The 19,526-nt window shown below is 56.2% G+C and overlaps 1 protein-coding gene across 1 annotated transcript; it reads left to right on the forward strand.

Annotated features, from left to right (window-relative positions):
* Positions 1-1,598: 1,598 nt before the first annotated feature.
* On the forward strand, positions 1,599-7,533 carry TLX1 (T cell leukemia homeobox 1). Its single transcript, XM_035547855.1, has 3 exons — positions 1,599-2,067; positions 3,636-3,837; positions 7,311-7,533. The coding sequence occupies exons 1-3, from the start codon at positions 1,599-1,601 to the stop codon at positions 7,531-7,533; spliced, it is 894 nt and encodes a 297-aa protein (XP_035403748.1).
* Positions 7,534-19,526: the final 11,993 nt, after the last annotated feature.

Consider the following 19,526-nt stretch of genomic DNA (forward strand, 5'->3'; position numbering starts at 1 on the left):
ATGTGCGAGGTGTCCACCCAGTCCCCGTGGGCACTATGCCCCCAGCACACTGAAGACACAGAGAGTTGGGATCAGCTGCGCAGAGTGGGTGCACTGAGAACAGAGTCAAAAACAAGTTTGCAGCAAAATTCCAGCAGCAGCTTTCACTTTTTAATTCTTTTTTTTTTTTTTTTTTCCTTAAACAAAAATACTCATCTCCCCACGGGCAGGCCACAGCAGGGAGCGGCGTGGCCAGCCTGCTCCCTGGGATGATGAGCCCCAAAGTGAACCCCATGGCAGTTCTCTGGGTAGGAGTTTTGCCCGTGCCTCCCTCCACAGAGCAACTCCCTCCAGGCCTGGGCACCCGTGGGTGCCCTCCAGCCCAGCTCCATGCCTCCACTCGGGGGTCTGGAGCTGGGGGCACACACCCCCCTCCTCCTCCTCAGCCTTTTGAGAGGTGCAGCCTGTTGAACTTGACAAAACCCATCTGGGGAACCAGGGCACGGCGGGGGCGAGCCAAGGCCCTGCGCTGAAGCTGCTGCTTGCTTCCCCTTGGCTGGGCCCATCCACCGCCGGCTCGGGGACCAAATGCCCCCCTCCTGCCCCCCGAGCGGGTCCCACCGGTGCCAGCAGCTTGGGGACAGCGGGGACTAGCTGCTTGCCTCTCCCTTGCCCACCCCAAAATCCCGGCCCTGCCCTGCGCGCACTCGGCGCAGCCGCTCTGCCTTCCTAAAGCCGAGCCGGGCGGCTGATTTTTTTTTTTTTAATTTATTTATTTATTCATTATTTTTTTTTTTATTTTCCGAGGCGGGGGGGTGCCGGGGAAGAAGCAACTCCTTTTCTCGTGTGCTCCTCTCCGCTGTCATTCACTCGGCTCCTTTCAGCATCCAGCCAATGGAGAGTGAGGGCCTGGGAGCAGCAGGCCTGGGGTAGCGTGATTGATGGGCAAACAGGACGGCGGGGCGCTCGCACTCGCACTCCGCAGCGCTCCGCTCCGCACCGCGGGGCTCCGGCTCAGCACCGCCGCCGAGGGGCGAAGGGAGCCGGGCCGGCCGGGCGCGCCGTCGGGTGGCCGCGTCCCGACGGGTGCCCGGGGTGGCCCCGGCTCGGGGTGGTGGCGGTGGTCTTGGGGTGGTCCGCTGTGGCTGGGGGGAGGTTGCGGGGCCGGGGGGATTTTGGGGTCGGGGTCGTTGTGGGGCTGGGGGCCCCGCTGAGCTCGCCGCGATCGTGGCTCGGGGCTGAGCGAGCCGGCCGGGAGCGGCGTGGGGGTGCGCAGCACGCGTGTCCCGACCTCGCATGGCTGTGTCGCGCGTGGTGGCTCTGTCGCGCGTGGTGGCTCTGTCGCGGTGTCCCGGGGCGCGCGGCTGCGGCGCGATGGGCTTGAGAGCATAAGGCGTGAGCGCGCCTCGATCCACGCGTGGCTCCGCCGCGTGTCGGTGCCGTGGGTGCGGAGCCGAGCCCGGTGCTGAGCCCACGGCGGCCGTGCCCGGGCGGTGCGGGGCCGGGCTGCCGTGCCCGTGCCGGGGGTCGTGCCGCGGGGCTCCGGGGGGGGGGGGGGGGGGGAGCTGTGCGCGGCCCCGCAAGCGGGACGGGAGCGCGGCCGGGCTGCGGGGGCCGGCATGGAGCACTTAGGGGCTCACCACCTGCACCAAGGGCAAGCCGAGCCCATCAGCTTCGGCATCGACCAGATCCTCAACACGTCGGAGCCGGGCAGCTGCATGGTGTCGCACCCGCGGCTGCAGGACTCGGCGGATTACGGCCTGGGCTGCATCGTGGGCAGCGCCTACAACACGGTCACCGGCGGCTACGGGACCGGCGGCGGCTCGGCCGGCGCTTACACCGGCACCTCGTGCAGCATGGGAGCCCTGCCCGGCTCCTATAACGTGAACATGGCGGTGAGCATGAACGGCAACACCTTGAGCTCGGCCGGGGGGGTGATCCGCGTCCCGGCCCACCGGCCCGTTACCGGCGGCGTGCACCAGCCCCTCTCCGCCGCCGTGCCGCCGGTGAACGGCGTCAACAGCCTCACGGGGCTCACCTTCCCCTGGATGGAGAGCAACAGGCGGTACACAAAAGACAGGTTCACAGGTGAGTCGGGCAACCGGGAACCCCCTCTCCTCCCTGCTCCCGTTCCCCAAATCGCTGGTGCTCAGCGGGGAAAACCGGAGCCGTTCCCGGGCGGGGAGCGCGCCCCGCACCGCCATGGGACGGCGGGTCCCGGAGCAGGCCAGGAGCAAGAAGGGGTGGAAAATCGGGCGCTTTCAGGCACCCCGAAATACCTTGTTATTATTATAATTATAATAATAATATATTTTTTTTTCAATTTCTCGGGAAAGGCGGAAAACTCCGCAAACCCCGAGTACGGCCACCCGCTCCCCGCGTCCCCACCACCCGGGCGCAGCAAGTTTCCCCTAAAAAAACCCACTGGGGCTGCGGAGGAGGCCCGGCACCGGAGGAGCCCGGCGGCCCCGGCCTTGGCCCGCCCGGGCAGGCCGCCCCGTGTCGGTCTGTCCCGAGTGTCCCCGTGTCCCGCTGCGGCTCTGCCTTGTCCCCAACTACAGCGGGGTTTTTTGGCAACCCCAAACCGAGCCGGGCTCGGCTCGGAGCCGCTTTCCGAAGCCGCCGCCGCCTTTTCCAGGTGGACCCGCGCTCGGCTTTCGGTGCTAACAAAGCCGAAGCTCCCCTAACGAAAATGGAGAAAAAAAAAATAAAAAGCAAAGCAACGAAATCGTAACGGGGAGCGCGCGTTCCCCGCTCCCGCCGCGCCCGGCCCGGGTCCTTTATCTCGGGACCGACCCGGGCCGCGTTTTCGCAAGTTCCCGTTTCATTTCGATCCGTTCCTACTTGGCTCCGCCGGGGACGGACAGACGGACATTGTCCCCGGGAGCCGCCGGGTTTATTTTCCTACAGCCCTTCCCGGCCCGGCAGCGCTCGCAACCACCGCGGGTTTACCGAATTATAATAATAATTATAATTATAATTATAATTATTATTATTATTCTTTTCGTGGGAGAAAAAGGAAAGCAAACCAAAACGAAACGCACGTCCCGGTTCCAGCCCGGGAAGTTATTTCCCGTCTACGAAACGATCGGGCCGAGGGCGGCGGCGGTGACCGCCGCTCCGAAACGAACTTTATCCGGTTCCCGTTCACACGGGGCGCGGAACCAGGGACCGGGCCGGACCCCGCTGCTCCGTGGCCCCCTCCCCGCCAAGCCCACCCGCTCTGCCCCTCTTGGTCCCCGCTTTTTCGTTTCTTTCCCAAAGCGTCCCCCCCCCCGCCCTTCCTTTTTGCTTGTTTTTTTTCGGATTTCTGCACGCTTTAGGGCTGCGGGTTTGTCCCGTCCCCCCCCCCTCCTCAAGCCCCGACCCTTTTTCCCGGGACAAAGCCGAGCAAGGAGCCGCCCCCCCCGCCGTGCCCGGTGGGTGCCCGCAGCCCAGCTCCAGCCCCGGGGAAGGCCCGGGATGGCAGCACGGGCGGCGCTCGGTACCGGGACCGCGGCCCGTGCAGCGGGGAGGGTCCCCAACCCCCCCAGCCCAGCGCCCGGGAGCCGGATCCCCTCTGCTGATGTGTCGCTGCTTGCTTCTTTGCCTCTCATCCCCCCCTCCCGTGTCCCCCCCAGTGGCCCTCTCACCCTTCACTGTAACACGCCGTATAGGTCACCCCTACCAGAACCGCACGCCCCCCAAGAAGAAGAAGCCGCGCACGTCCTTCACCCGCCTGCAGATCTGCGAGCTGGAGAAGCGCTTCCACCGCCAGAAGTACCTGGCCTCGGCCGAGCGCGCTGCCCTGGCCAAGGCCCTCAAGATGACGGACGCGCAGGTGAAGACCTGGTTCCAGAACCGGCGCACCAAGTGGAGGTGAGGGGCTGGGGGCCTGGAATCCCCGTGTGCATGCACAGCCGTGTGTGTGCAAGCAGTGCCCGTGGGTATGGATGCGTGCTTGGTGTGTGCAATGTGTGAGTGCAGCCATTTGTGTGCGTGCAAGCAGGGCACGTGTGGGTGGCTGCACGTTTTGTGAATGTGTTTGTGTGTAGGCCATGCGTGCGTGGGTGTGCACATGTGCAGGGTGTGCGCGTGTATCTCTGTGTGACCGTGCATGTGGGTGCGTGTGCAAGCCGGGTGTGTGCACGCTGAACGCGGTGTGCATTCGGAGTGTGTGTGCTCAGCGTGAGCACAGTGTGTGTGTGCAAGCGGGTGTGCGTGTATGGAAGTGTGTGCATGCACATGGGAGCTTGTGTGGGCAGCAGGCACACTGTGTGTGTGCACTGGGTGCGTGCACTGCGGAGGGGACATGCAGTGTCCCCGGGGGGTGCTGTGTGTGGGACCCTGGCCTGGCGGGGAGCCCCCGGGGGGGCTGTCGGGGAGCGGTGGCTGCAGCTGCACGGCAGGTATGCGGCTGCACTGGGACCCTCTGGGACCCTCCTGTGCTGGATGGGACCGGGGCAGAGCCGGCCTGGGCCGGATCCTGCACCTCAGGTTACCAGGATATTGTAAAAAAGCTGTGTAAAGCTCAAATTTTGACCCCCGCGGGGCTTTCTGCACCTCTTTGCGAAAGTGCTTTTTTTCCTCCTGGACGTGGCAGTAAACACGGGCAGGAGAGGAGGAGGAGGCCGGGCTCTGGCGGAGGCTCCCAGGCTCTGTCCTGCATTGCAGCTCCCCCGGGGTGTCCCCGGAGAGGCACCCGGCACCGGGAGCATCCCTTGTCCTGCCCCAGGCTGGGGACAGGCAGGCTGCAAGGCTGGGCAGGGGCAGCAGCTCCCCGGCAGGTCGCGGGGTGCTGTTGTGCTGGGTGCTGGGACGCAGGCAGGTGGTGGTGGGAGGCATCTTTTGCTTTTCCTCTGTGCGAGCTGCCGGGGTGGGGTGCACACAGCCAAAACAGGGGGTTCCAGGTGGGGAAAGGGGGCCCAACAGCACGGCCATGCCCCCCCTTTCCCAGCCGGATGCTCTGTGCACAACGGGTTGAATCTCTCGGAGGGAAATCCAAGCCGAGCCTGGGTATTTTGCAAGTTCAGGCTTCAATCCTGGCCGTCCCTACAATTTCTCCAGTGTCGGGGGAAACGGGCTTCCCCAGGGGCTGCATGGGGCAGCGATAGCCGGGGGTTGGATGAGGAACGGAGGCCGAGGAAACTGAAACCAAGGGTGTGGGTGAGCCCCCCCCCAGCAGCGGGTCCTTCCCTAAAGAGCCCACGGAGCTCCCCGAGAGCCAGGAAGTCTCAGGCTGGAGGGATTTCTGTTAGCCAGGAGCAAAGTCCTGGAGGAGGAGGAACAATCCTGCCGCGGCCTGCACAACAGGGTCAGCCGTGTCTTCTAACCTGGTTTCCTAAGGAAGTGAGGCAAATGCGGCTTGGCTGCCTCTCCTTCTGTCTGTCAATACTCCTTGCGTCTGTTGGCTAAGTTCAGCCCCCTTTGGCAGAGGAGCAGAGGATACAAACCTATTCATGTGCTCGACACAAAAAAAAAAAATAGCTGGGTGAGGAGAAATAAATGACTGGTTCTGTCTAAGGGAAAGTCTGCAGCCTGACCTCAGCCGTAGTAGTAGACATGGGAGAATCCCCACCGGCCCAGAGGGACAGAGGTGTGTAAGCTCTGCTCGGTTGTGTCTGTGGACATCGGGTGTTGCAGCAGAGGACGTGGGTGCCCCGGCCAGCAGCGTGCCCCATGCAGCCCCCCGGGGCTGGGTGAGCTCTGGGTGCTCGCAGGAGCGAGCAGGGGGCGCGGGCAGCCAGGAATATTTAAGAAAAGAGAGTTGCTTTAAGCCTTTTGAAGGATTTAAGTGCTTAAACAAACGCGGGCTGGGGGGACAGTTGTGCCTCTGCCTGGAGCCCCTTTGCTGGGTGCATCCATGGGATTGAGGTGGCTGCGTGATCCCACCCCCCCAGATTTGGGGGCTTGCTTGAGACGTGGGCATCGAGGTTTAGTTCCTCCCTCTGACCGAGCAGATTCGAACTGCAAACCCCAGCCTGAGGCAAAAAGCACGAGCACCCTGGCCAGGTGCTGGCAGCCCCCTGGACGTGGGGCTCTCCCCCTCCCTCCTCCCGGGAGCATCTCTTCATTGTGCGGGGAGCCATTAAATATTCATGGCGGCAGGGACCGAGCCGCTGCTGCTGCGAGCCCCCGAGCCCCCTCTCCCCGGGATGTCTGACACGGTGAGATGCTGACACCGTGATTAGAGCAGGGACCGAGTCCCGAGCTGCCTGCTCCCAGCGCACGCCTGGTGTCTGCAGCCCCGGCCCCACGCAGCCCTCACCGGGACCCCAGCCCTGCTCCCGTGTGTCGCACGGAGCTGCCGCTAAAAATCCCCGTGGAGAAAGAAGACGAGATGTCTCGCGTCCCCCACGAGCTGCTAAATTAAAAAAGCTGCCTTTTCCCCCATCACCGATCCACTGAAACTGCCGGGAGAGCGTGGGCTGGGGGTGAGGGAGGGGTGCTCGGGGTGCCAGGGATGCTCCCGGTAAGAGCCGAGGTGACCGCAGGCTGCAGCCTCCAGGCCGACCTGCCATCGAGGAGAGGGGAGGTGGGATTTTTGTTGTGGATTTAAGCACATTCAGGCCATTCCTCTCCCATCCCCTCCTCCCAGACAATCCGGGGCTTGGACCCTGGCGGAGGTGGCTGGGACCTCCGCCGGCCCCTAATCCCCCCCCGGCAGGTTGGGCTCTGCCTCTGTCATTCCAGACAGACGCGTGTCCAACCTGTTCTTAAAAATTTCCTCCTCCGCCCTGCCCAGACAGCGTATTCCGGCCCTTTGATTGTTCTCGCGGCTGAAAACGTGTTTTCTAAGCATTTAGCCTGCATTTTACCACTCGCACCGTGTGTGAGTTTTGCCCTGCCCGCCATGGGCGTCTCGTCGCCTTCATCTCCCTACAGCTGGCCGGGGTCCAGCAGAGGGGAGGGCTGCTTGGGGCACGGGGAAGGGGCTGGCACGGCCCTGGGGCGATGCTACCTGCCTCCGGCCACCTGGCACTGCCACTTGGCCACGTCTTGCCCGACCCCATCCCCGTGGCTCCGCTCCCTGCCCCGTGGTTCTCTCCAGGGCATCCTGCCCGGCTGCTGCGTTGCAGGGAATTGCAACCTTTGCGGCCCCATCTTGACCCTTTTGGGTGTTTTGGGCAGAAAAAGGAGGGGAGCAGGGGCTGTGACCTTGGGCTTTGTGCCTTTGCTTGCTGAGACGGGAGTCATTTTCCTTAGGGCCACCAAGACGGCCTCAACCCCCAGTGCATGGGGGACACCAGCAGTATGTGCAGGGGCCGTGGGACCAGCTTGTGGCCGTGTCCCCAGCCCTGACCCCCCCTTTTCCCTCCCCCCGGCCCCCCTGATGGCTGCCTCTCTCCTAGGAGGCAGACGGCGGAGGAGCGGGAGGCCGAGCGGCAGCAAGCGAACCGCATCCTCATGCAGCTGCAGCAGGAGGCCTTCCAAAAAACCATCAACCAGCCCATCCAAGCCGACCCCATCTGCGTCCACAACTCCTCTCTCTTCGCCCTGCAGAACCTACAGCCCTGGTCCGATGACTCCACCAAGATCACCAGTGTCACCACTGTCGCCTCCGCCTGCGAGTAAGGCTCAGCATCCACCAGTGCCACGTGCACCTTCGGCGTCCCCCTTTTGTCACCGGCGTCACCGGCCACACGTGCGTCCCACGGAGCAAACGGCGAGGACCGACGGGAAGGGAAATCCACCCCAAAAACTCTCCCCGCCTGTGGGGCTGACGGAGCAGCGGCGTCTCGCCTCCCCCCAACCCTTTTGTTCTTCCCAAAGTCTCCGGTGCCGACCACGAACTTCCTGACGCGCCGCCAGACAAAAGCCGAGCCCTGACAGACGCAGCCGCGGGCGAGCGCCCAGCTGGGGGAAACTTCCTCTGGGTTCTGCAGGGCTTGGGGCACCCCTATAGGCCCCTATGTATATATATAAAGCCCATATATATATACACAAAGACACACTTCGGACTGATTGAGACAAAAGGACGAGGCTCCCTGGGAAGCGTGTTCCTGCAGCCAGGCGTTGTGCTGGGCCATTCGCGCTGGAGACGTTTGGGGATGCAACAAATGGAGGAAACAACCCGGCTTTTTTATTTTATTTTATATTTTTCTCCTCCCAGCAGCAATTTCTGCTGGCGACAGATGCAAACCCTTCGGATCTCACCTAGCCGTGTCTCCTCCCCTTTTTCATTAATTTTTTCGTGCGAGGGGGGAATAAGCCAAGGAACTGACAGACTCCTGAGGACGGTAAATGTGATAGCTCAATCGCAGGAAGAGCCCAAACTGTCCCCGGCTGCCACGGACTCGGCGCCGATCAGCCTACGTTTTAATAACGAGAAGACCTCGGTGGCAGTTGGCAGGGGTAACGCGGTTTCTTTCGATGGGTTTATTTCCATATCATTTGCAAAATGCTGTCCGGTGTTTCGTTTTCCCTGTTTTCCTTGATGAGGCAGTTTGTGAGGGCAAAAATCGATTCGATTTCACTCCCAACTTCGTTGTTTCTTTAACCGAGGGAATGAGACACAATTAAACAAAGCACTTCCTATAGCAAAGGCCAGGAATATATAGATATATATATATACAGTATATATTTTTTGGTTACTTATAATCTAAAACAGCACTGCCAATTTAAACAGCTAGCACAAACAAGCAATCAGAAAACCTATTTTCAGCAAGATTTTAAAAGGCATTCGTTTGTTTGTTTGTTTTTAAGTTATGCACTTCTACGGTGTCTTACGTGTATTCATTTTATAAAGTGCTTGTGTAATTTATGTGGAAACGAAATGGAAAATAAAAAAAAAAAAATTCTCCAGGGTACTGAATAAATCATTTCATGCCTTGCTCTTCCCTGCCTATTAGCTCCCCGAGAGGAGACAGCAGATCGGAGCGAGCGCTGGAGCCTCCTCTATTTGTTTAAGAAGAAAATAGCATTAGCATTTCCTTCTGACTTTGCTCGAGTCCACTCGGCTCGGGAAGCTCTGGCGATAACTGGGTGTATTTTAATCCCTCGTCCTGTAGCTGTTTTCGGGCTCCAAGCAGCACCTGCTTTGATCGCAGCCCTGGGTGCGCAGGGGCTTCGCCTCCTGCACGCGTGGGGAAATTCCCTGAGCGGGATGCGCGGCGCTCGCCTCGGTGTTGGTGTCCAGGATTTTGTGCAGAAGTGGGGCTGAGGATAAAGGAATCTCCAACATTTTAGACATAGCCTGGCAGGGGATTATTTTCGGGACTCTTTTCTGTCTGTGCTCAGCTTTATTCTAGGGCACCGTCCCTGGCCAGGCAGAGGAAAACCCCACTGGAGGGAAAATTCTCCCTGGTTTCCTCGGGGGATGCTCCCAGGCTCGCAGGCTTTGCCTTCGGCCTGGCATTTCCTTCAGCGCTGGGAACTGCCAGGCAGAGGATGTGCGAGGAGGGGGCTGCAAACCCGGCCAGCCCCCAGCTCTTGGTCTTGTGGGGTGCATGATAAAACAGCCCCAGCTGCTGCTGCTGGACTCAAACTTGGTCCTTGGGGCAGGCACCTCTGGAGCTTGTCAGGTGAGTGTAGGTATAAGCTATTTTTTATTTTTATTTTTATTCAAAATCAATTCTTGTGGCGTTGCGTTCCAAATTTATGGTGCTTCAGGATTTTCCTTCCCATCCACCAGTCCAACACGCAAGTGAATGCAGAGAAACATCTGCAGAGGTGGACACAAGAAGCCAAAAAATGGAAAAACAAACAAAAAAAGAGAAAACATGGGAAAATAAGTAAAATACGCAGAGGACAAATTTCTGGGGATATCTTTACAAAGATACCTGCTTACAAAAAAAAAAAAAAAAGAAAAGATAAACAATATAGTTTTTTTTTTCCAAGATAAATTTGACAGAAGTCTTTTGTTTGAATCCTGTTTCATACCACAGACAGATTTTTAAGAGCCGATTAAGCTATTTATTTAATATGTGCCCAACTTTGGCTGCAAAGAAAATGCTGTGCTTAGTGCTTAATCCTTCAGGAGGTATCGCTGTGTGCAGGTCTGGGATGGCTCACAGCGTGTGGCTCTGCTCGTTTTCCTTTCCAAGGCTTCTGTGCAGGAAAAAAAACCCCAACCACAAAATAAATAAAGAAGGGATCATGGTGCTCACCGTTGATATTAAAAGTGTTTTCTATTTTATTATTATGACACATCAATATCTTAAAATTTAATTCCGAGACAACCATTTTATAATATCCACATTATTCATTTCATATTCCAAAATGTTTCCCAGCGAAGTATGATAATGCACACTCGAGGGCATGCGTTTAAATGCAATCTTTAGCTACACCTTGTTCTAGAAACTGTTGACTTCCTCCTTTTCTTATCAATCTTTCCTGTTTAAAGAAAAAAAAAGACCAAAAAAGAAAAAAAGAAATCTTGATATGAAATGACAATATATGTAGTGTTGGAACCAGAAAAATTCTCGTCCGGTCTTTCTTGTTCTTGGAACAATTGCTGCTGGAAGGGGTTTCTGTTAAAATATTTCTCCTGGATTCGTTTCTAGAATTGGTTTAGTCGCAGGAGGGTTTTTTGCTATCTGCATACATGCTTCCAGTTATTAACATGATGAACTGTACCCAGACAATAAAAGTTGCCTGAAATATGATGGAATTAAATCGATAAGCAATGACACAAAATGGTGACATATAATTAGACGTTTTGTAGACTGACATCACCTCAGACATATCCTGGGGCCATCCATACCACACTGAAGGCTGATTTCATTTCTCGCATTGTGCTTTGTTGGGAACAGAACCACAAGTGCACTGCGAAGCATTGAAAGGCATTTTCCACTTCCGCTTATCTCAAAACGTAGCAAAGCCCAAATGTGAAACCAGAGGTGGTGCAAGAGGTTTTTCCAGCGTTCGCCTGCCTGTCTCGAGGAGGTGCAAAGCCAGGTAGGGACAACTTTTGTTGGAGGGGAAAGCTGGGGTGCAACGTGCAGGCGAGCACCTGGAGGCATCGCCGGGTGGCCACGGACGACCGAGAGCAATGGGTTGTGTTGGCTCAGCTGTGGAGGTGCTGAGCTTCTGAAGGCAAGATTTGGGGATGGGGGGAACACTAGCCGTGCAGGAGCAAGAGGAATATCGAACATCTGTGCGGAGCTGGAGGAGAGGAAGCCCAGCTGGACGTGCTGCGGTTGTCTGGGCTTGGTCCCAGCTCCATGGGCATGAGGGAGGAGAGGTCTGGCCCCCATCGAGCCAATTAGCTAAGCAGGTGAGTCATCCAAACGAGGATCGGCTGTCTCATCTCTGCCAGGAACAGGCCCTGGACAGGGCCGGGGGGGCTTCGTCCAGGGCTGTGCCCTGAGGCACGCGGCGGTGAGCGTGCCCCTTGCCAGCACCTCCGTAGGCATGCTGCGAGGGGATGTGCAGCCTCCCTTGGGCTGCCCTGTCCTGTCTGTGGGGTGTTTCTTGTCGGCCTAATGCTGCCTGGTAACATCTATGAGGGTCACCTGTATCTGGCAGCTGTGGCAGGAAGAGCAGGCGAGTGTGCGTAATCTCTGATACAACTTGCCGTGATTAATAGTAAAGAGAAGCTCTGCTCCTGCCAGCAGCTACGTATGAGATCGTTTTCCTGACCTCGCTGGGACTGTCGATAGGTATTTTTGTAACACCCCTCGTCAGCAACTGGATCTTGCTGCTTCTTCTGCTATCGTTCGGATGTGTTTGTAATTAACCTGCGCCCCGTGGGGCTTAAAATCAGCGGTTGGGGCTCAGCGGGACGGCCATGGGAGCTCACAGCTTGGGTGCCGGGTCCGGTAGGGAAATCAAGTTCACTGGCAAAACCCAGAACTGTTTTGTGGAACGCTGTTTGGGTTACACGAAAAAGCCAACCCCGTCTGGTGTGCTGGGACAGCTGGAACTCCTTAAATTAATCTTTTTTGCTTTCTGCCAGAAAAATGCCAGTGGAGCGACGCCGATTTCTTTGTGCGACAACGAGCTTCCACCGGCGCCCGTTTGAGAAACCTCTTGTGAAGTAAGGTTTGAAATGATCTGAATATCCCAGTTTGAGATTTTAGAAATGAAAGGGTCTCAATTTGTGGATGAAAGCTAGATTTTTTGAAAATGGTTTTTAGTGGATAGTAAGCATAGAAAAAAGTACATAAAGCAATAGATTATCACAACAAGCTTCTGCTGGAGTCGGATCTTCCAGATTGCCTGCATTTCTGCATACCTTTTGTTCGTGAAACTAGCCGGGACTTTGATTTTATTACTATTATTACTACTGCTATTATTGTTTGTTATTTTTGGCCTTAGTTACGTTAGGAAATTTTCAGTTTGATAGATCAGTGCTCACCCAAGATTAGGACGTAGTTTCTTTGCCCCTGCTCACGTCCATTGCTCAGAAACATTTTCTTACGTTGGTAGTTTTACATGCAGCCTATAGATTTATTTAAGTCCAACTCAAAACTGTATTCAAAGAGATTTTTTTTTTTCCAAAGGCACAAAAAATCTAGATTTTCCCAGTCTGAAAACTGATTTCTGGCTGTGGTAACTGAGGGAAGGTGGGGGGCACCAGCCGAATTTCTATCCGAATCCGCGGGCCCTGGGCTCGGTGGGGCTTCATGCCGAGAGGAAGAGATCTGTCTGTCGGGGCTGTGAGTTTGTGCCTTTGGAGCAAAAATAAACTGCTGAGAGTGAGATGGGGTGTCCCCGAGCTAGATTTTTGAGCAGGAACAAGAGAGGCTTGAGAAAACTGATTTTCTCCTTTTCTCCAAAGAATGTGAGCGCGCTCGTCACGGGGAAGCTGCGGTTAGCTGTCTGTCTCTTAGACAGCAGTAGCCTAAAAATAACAAACTAGTGATTACAAAAAATCAATCAATATCTACTTTTTTTAACTTCAGTTGGAAAGCAGCGCAAGGATCGGGATAGAGGAAAACACGGAGAGCAGCTCCATTTCCCGGGGACTTTCGCTGCCAGCAAGAGGCAGTTCTCAGGCAATGGCGTTGCTGGGCGGTCGATACCTGCTGACCCCAGCCTGCAGCTGATGTGCAGCTCTAGGGCTGCCCCAACTCTTCCTCTTCAGGATTTCAGGTAAATGACACTTGGTTTGTGATGCCGATGGTCAGCGGGTGCAAGGCCACGTCTGGGCGCTCAGGTCTGCTGGATGTGAATTGCGCTCAGGGTCACTGTGAGTGAGTGATCTCCTGTGCTCCGAGCTGTGGCCAGGCCTCTGCACAGCATCCCCGGCCCGGGGACGTGAGCCCACCCAGGTGAGGGGGCTCCCCACTGCCTCCCATCCTCGTGGAGATGCCTGCAGAGCCCCAGCTTGCGTTTCAGGATGAAGCGAAAGCAAATGTTGAAGCCTTATAAGCTGTCATGGTGGGTCTGAACCTGGCTGTGGCTGAGACCCCCTGTCCTGAAGCAGGAGGTGACGTGCAGGGCACGACATGCTCCCTAGGACGTCTCTGTGGACCCATGGCTGTTCCCTCCCCCAGCCCAAGCCCCTGGGGAGTGCAGCACACACGTCCCCCAGAGCGGAGTTGTGCTGTGCGCCGTGCCAAGCCCCACTATGCACGCCACGAGCACAGCAGGGGAAAGCCAGAGAGGCAGAGCCACACCTGCAACCTTATCCACAGGAAAGTGAATCCTGAGAGCTCGCATGGCTGGAGACGCTGCCAAAAACGAGGGTGCCAAGTTGCTGAACCTCTCCTGCACCAGGCAGGCAGCTCCTCTCCCCTCGCCACCAGCCAGCAGCACCACAGGAGGTAAGTCCTGGCTCCAGCCCTTGCTCCTTCCAGAGAAATCCCTAAAAGTACCCAAATGGGCCCTGGTGGGATGGGGGGAGCAGAGACAACCCCCCCTCCCCTACAAGCGGTGGGGTGGCAGGGATGGGGGGTATCACCTGGCAGTGCTGCAGGTGCTGCCTGGCACAGCTCCGAGCCCAGCATCCTTCCTCCCTTGTGCCCCCCTATTTAATCCCAGCGAGCCCCCCACCATTCCCCTATATCTTAAGGACCTGTGGGTGGCTCCTGAACGGCAGCCAGGGGACCTCAGGCCACTCTGAGAGAGCTCCCTTGATTTCCCCCAGCCGGCTGTGGGGCACCCACGCGTGGGTCGGCCACGCAGGACGCGGTCCCCGGCAGCGCCCCCCCCGCCAAAGCCTCCCGCAGCCAAACGCGGGGACCGGGCTCCCCCTAGGGGCTGCAGGGAGCTCGGCTGCTGCTGCTTGGGGGGCACTGCACCCAGCAGCTCCTTCCTTCCAGGAGGGAAAAATAAAAACCCGAGAGATAAACAAGGAAGGGACGAGTTTCTTTTTTTATTATTTTTATTTATTTTTTATTTTCATTTGTGGCGCAGGAAGTCAATAAGGCTGGAGGAAATCACCTGTGTTTTATTATCACCTATTTACACTTTCAGTGCTATTAAAAATGGGAGCCCGGGCTTGAGCTGCAGGGAATCAAAGCATTTAATGGTGCAGACGCGAGCCCTCTCTCCTCCCTCCCCAAAGGTGATTCGGACCGGTTTAAACAAATGTGCCTTCGTCTCTTAAAATAATTATGTGATTTAGAGGTGGTTTTCCCTGGCTCGTATCAAATGACTTTAATGGGGTCTGCTTGTGTGTGAGTATCTGTTTAACCAGTTATTGCTTTTTAAAGCTGCATTTATTCCCCAGAATTCGCCAGAAGAGTAATTCTCTCTGAGAAGGGATTATTTGTGCTCCGCCATCGCTTGGTATTTATTCCACGGTGCATTTAGTAGTGAAATGGTGCCCAGAGGGCAGAGGCCAAAATGTGATCTAAAACGATGTGATGAAATTTGGGAACAACATCCTCTGGATGCTCTACCAGCTGTGAAGTTTCTCTTGTTTGTTTCCTCTTTTCAGCCTGGTTTCCAGAAAAACAAGGCTTTTGGGGTGAGTCTGTGTGTGCCTGTCATCCTCACCTAATATTTTTTTGTCTCCTCTGGCCCAATTTTGGCCAAATTCAGCTGTCTTGGAGACAGCAGGTTGCTGTGATTGGATGTGAGTAGCTGGGGCTCGCAGGACCTGCAGGTACCACATACCCCACAGGTAGCCCTGCTGGCATTGCCCCACAAAGCCCCTTGCCCAATTTTGGGGTGAAAAGGGCCGTTTTAGGGACCGGGTGAGCATGTAGAGGCAGAGGGAGCCAGGTTGGACTGGCTGAGAGGTGGCTTCTGCAGACGCTCAGGGTAATATTAGCAGCGCAGGCATGGGGAACCTGTCACTCCATCCCAGCCCTACGAGGCTTCTCCCATGTTAAATATTGCAACTTTAGCCTCAGATCGTTTTGTCTCACTGAGCCTTTTGTGTCTTTTCAAGGTTAAAGAAGCAGTTTCCACTGGAAGTATTTTTTTCCCATGTAGTTTAAATCTTCTCTGGAGGAAGGAATCGGATCAATTCGTACATCCTTTGTGTCTGCAATAGCTGCCATCGCAAATAGCCGCAGCCCCTGCCCTGACACAGTGCTGCAGAGCAGAGCTGTTACTCTCCATTGACCTTCCATCTCTCTGCAGAACCAGAGCAAACCACTCTGGCTCCTTTTAAATGCTCTTTCCTGTTGCCTGTACCACCAGGTGCTCTGGTCAGACCCTGTCCTTGTGTGGTGCTGGGTGGGTGCTTGAGTGGGTCCTGTGAATGAGGCACCAGGAAACGCATTGGTACAGACTGGTGGTTGTTGCAGAGCGTGCTGGCCTCGGTCCATCATGTCCTTTTCCTTCTCCTCCTTGTAATCACATTCTTTGGGTGCTTGTTCAGTCGCCTATTTCACAATTAATGATTAATTACAGGCTCTGCCTTGGACTTCTCGCTAAGGGACAGCGATGATTCACCTGGCCATGCCCTCAGCACCCACGGATGTAAATGCCCTTTCTGTTGAAGTGCTGGGCTCTGACGCTGGGATTGAAATGATTCACTTGCATGATCTGAGCTGGGCTGGGTGAGCCTGGGCCAGCCCCACATGGACGCCAGAACCTACGTGCCTCGGAGCATCACAGGGAGCTGGGCACGGCATGAAACCTGTCCTCCACTTTCCCCTGGAGATGGGCACTTGGCCATTCCTGCATCCTGCTCAGGGGATGGCCCCGAGGACCCTCCGAAATCTCTGGTGCTGGGATGTGAGCCCCCTTTGCTCATCTCCTGGCTGGAGGGAGGGAACATGGTGAGGCTGGTTGGGGGATAAGTGGCACCTGGGCCGCAGCAATGTGGGGTGGGTTAGGCAGTACCCAGGAGCATGCCCTTGTCCCCAAGCCTACATGGTGGCCTGCGAGCTGCTTGCCAGGAGGGGCTGTTGAAGTGATGCTGCTGCATCTTCCCATGGGATTGGGTGGCAAGAGGCTGCTGGTAACAGCCCAGTTCCCCCCATGTCCCCTGCCCCTGTCCCCTGACAGCCCCGTCCTCTGCTCCTCCCCTGTCCTCATACTGTGCCTCCCCTCTTCTGCCTCAAAAGCCCACAGCAGGGGGGCTTGGTGCCATCTCTTTGTTTTGCAGACAGCAGCACGCAGGGATAAGGTAACTAATTTGGGAAATGACTCCGGCCATCAATTTCCTGAATGATTTGGTGGGAAAGGCTTGGCTTTGAATGATAAGCTGAATCTCACGCACGCTCCCTGCTGTCCGCTTGGTCTTGAATTACCCTTTTATTTTACTTCCTCCTTGTTCTCATTGCCACACCACTCAAACTAAAATTATTCGCCTACAACCGCAAACGCGGGGATATATCACCCAGAGTGCTGTAGGGCTGTCGCCATATATAATGCTCTGAGCTCAATATTTATAGAGCTACATACAGCACAAATCATATCCAGAGAGCCCGTCGAGCTGGAGAGCTAGGTATAAACTCCAGAAATATCGCAAGCCATCGCTCACAAGAGACTGCCCGGCAGAGCCGTTGGCCGTACATCACGCTGTAATGCCATCCGAGTCCACGCTCAGAGCTGGAGCGGAGCAGAGGTCACTGCCAAGCTTTCCTTCCATAAATCCTAGGCACCGGCTCTGAGCAAGGTTAGGGGCCGAGAGAGCCCTGCTCCCAGTGCTGCTTCCTCCCGGCCCCGAACTGTCCCAGCACTGAGGGTGGGCATTTATCTTTAGGGTCTTGTCCTTGCTTCTCCCTCTGCTGTAGAAACTGGTGGGGGAATGCTGAATGGACATGATGGCTCTCATGGCTCAAATCGTCAAGCTATGGGGAGCCAATGCCTCATCTGAAATGGATGTTTGATGGGCTTTGGGGGGGATCTGAGCCCCTCTTCTTCTCACTCTGCTGGGTCACTTTCTCCTTCATTTCCCTGCCCTGTGCAGCAGTGTGAATTTTCTCCAAATGCCTAGTCAAGCCTGTAGGGTTATGGGCACCCAGTAGCCTGCCTGTCCACATGGCAAAGGCATGGACATGTGTCCCATGGAAGTCCATGTCCCTCTTTTTCCCATTTTTCTCCTCTTTCCCTCCCTCTCAAATTTTCTCCTTGGCCTGGTGGAGCTAATGTATCCCCAGCACAGGCACGGCTCCTGACCAGGGCAGACCCTGGTGCTCCCCGAGGGCTTTATTGGCATTTCTGCTGCTGGCAGCCATCAGCGAACTTCAATGTCTGTGCCCCCACTGTGAGCCCAGGGGGAACACCCCCAGCTCTCCACAGGAGGAATTTCCCCCCAGCAGCCCTCTCCCCAAGGCCGTGCTGCTGCAGAGGGAGAAGATACAGGCCGAGCTGGCGATGAGACCCAATGCAGAAGGTGGTAAAGCCTCCCCGGAGCAGGGGGGCAGCGACGTAGTGGAAACGAGTGCTCAAATTTTGCCTAAGTCATGGCCAGCCCGACAGCCACTTGCATTTCTAAGCCGAGCGTGATGGACTTGAGCTAACTGGTCTCTGGCTCCCTCCTTTCCCCCAGCAGTGTGGCAGGCAGACTCTGACATTAAGCAAAATAAAATCCAACCCTTAGCATTAAGTAAAACTCCCAGCGTGATGGGTTTGTGGCTTGCAGCAACAACTCAGCAGGGGCGTGTTAAAGCCGGTCTCCAGCGAGTGGAAGAATGAAGCTCTGCAAAACCCTGACGAGGCAAAGCTCCTAAAATAACAATTGAATTAAACTTAATTCATTTTCACTTAATACCCTAATAGTGCCTTTAGCAAATGAGGCTATTATTATTTTGAGGAGGAAAATGGGGAGGTGCAGTCTGGATGCAGCTCACATCTCCTTAGTGAAAGAAAGAAAACTTTGGTGGAAATAGAAAAAAAAAAAAGGGGGGGGAAGAAATGCAGACAATTTGGAGTTGCCCTTTGGGATGAAACACCCCCCAAACCCAGCCTTACTCATGTTCAAGATGTGCCCTAGACCCCAGAGCGTGCAAAACTGGCTCATTTTTGCCAGACCCTGGGGAATCTGCTGAGTTTAGGTCACATCCAGCACCCACGGCTGGCTGGGATGTTCTTGCTTTCTTCGTCACAAAGCTTTTCGTGCGTCTCCGAGCCGTGTGAGCCCCAAACCTCTCTCTCCCTCATGGAGGTTGGCCTGCAGGCCTCGCAGCGCCACGCTCACCGCTGCTTCTGCACGTGAGGTGCTGGTGCGAGACCTTCCCTGGGGAAAAACGAGCGAGCCCCATGCCACCAGGCCCTGACTCAGCGGGCAGGCAAGCACAGGCTCGTGTCCCGTAGGATGGGGATGGCCCCAGGCCAGGTCCCTGTTTCCAGCCATGCCCCCACCCTCGTTCCGCTGGGGGTTCACAAAACCGATACGTTTAAATGATGCACGCAGCAAACGGCCTCGAGGAACCGTCCCAGTTTTGTCCCCCAAACTTCGCAGCGAAGCAGAGGCCTCCCTGAAATGGCCTTGCAGGCACTGAACTACACTTCCCAGTAGGCCGCAGAGCAAGGGCCACGCTCCCACCGTGAGCAGGAGGAGAAGGAGCCCTGTGGCTCACTTGTGCTTGGGGGGGCTCAGGGGAACTGAGGGTTCTCTGGGCAGCCAGGGGGTCTCTGGGCAGTCAGGGGGCTCAGGGCCTGAGGTGGTGGCTGAGGGGAGCAGCACTGCTGTGTGAGCAGCAGCAGGCATCAAAGCAAAATGAATTTCCTCTCCTAACGCAGCTCAGTGCTGTCACTACCGCCTCTGCAATCTTCCTCTAGAAAATAGCCCAGACAGGCTTTGCAAGGTCGGCCTCGCCCACTGTCTTGCTCGGAGGCAGGCTCTGCTCCAGCTAATCCTCTCCTGACAGACTTTTTTTGTCTCTTGTTCTTAGAAACCTTTCTCCACCTGCCCTGGTTAGGGCAGGCAGCTTCTTAGCTTTAAGGAAAAGGAGAAAGGAGATTTGCGTTAAGACGGTTTTTCAAAACTTTCTGCTCTTCCTCTCAACTGGAACCGGCTGATTTTAGGGTTAATCCACCAAAACCAAACAGGAAGGTCCCTGGGGCAGCAAGCATCCATCCTTCCCCGTCGCAGCCCCTCTGCTGCTTCTCTCTCACTGCCAAACAGGCAGAAGTGATGTTCAGAGCCTGTACCTGCACAGTGGTGAGAGGCAGCCGAGAAGCAGCTCCTGCCTTTCCTGGCAATAACTTCCCTGGGACATCTTCCTGCAGCCCCAGGTGCCAGCACCCACCCGCCCAGCACTGCTCCGCACCAC

The sequence above is a fragment of the Cygnus atratus genome, chromosome 7, assembly GCF_013377495.2.
Source record: "Cygnus atratus isolate AKBS03 ecotype Queensland, Australia chromosome 7, CAtr_DNAZoo_HiC_assembly, whole genome shotgun sequence".
NCBI classification, from domain to species: Eukaryota; Metazoa; Chordata; class Aves; order Anseriformes; family Anatidae; genus Cygnus; species Cygnus atratus.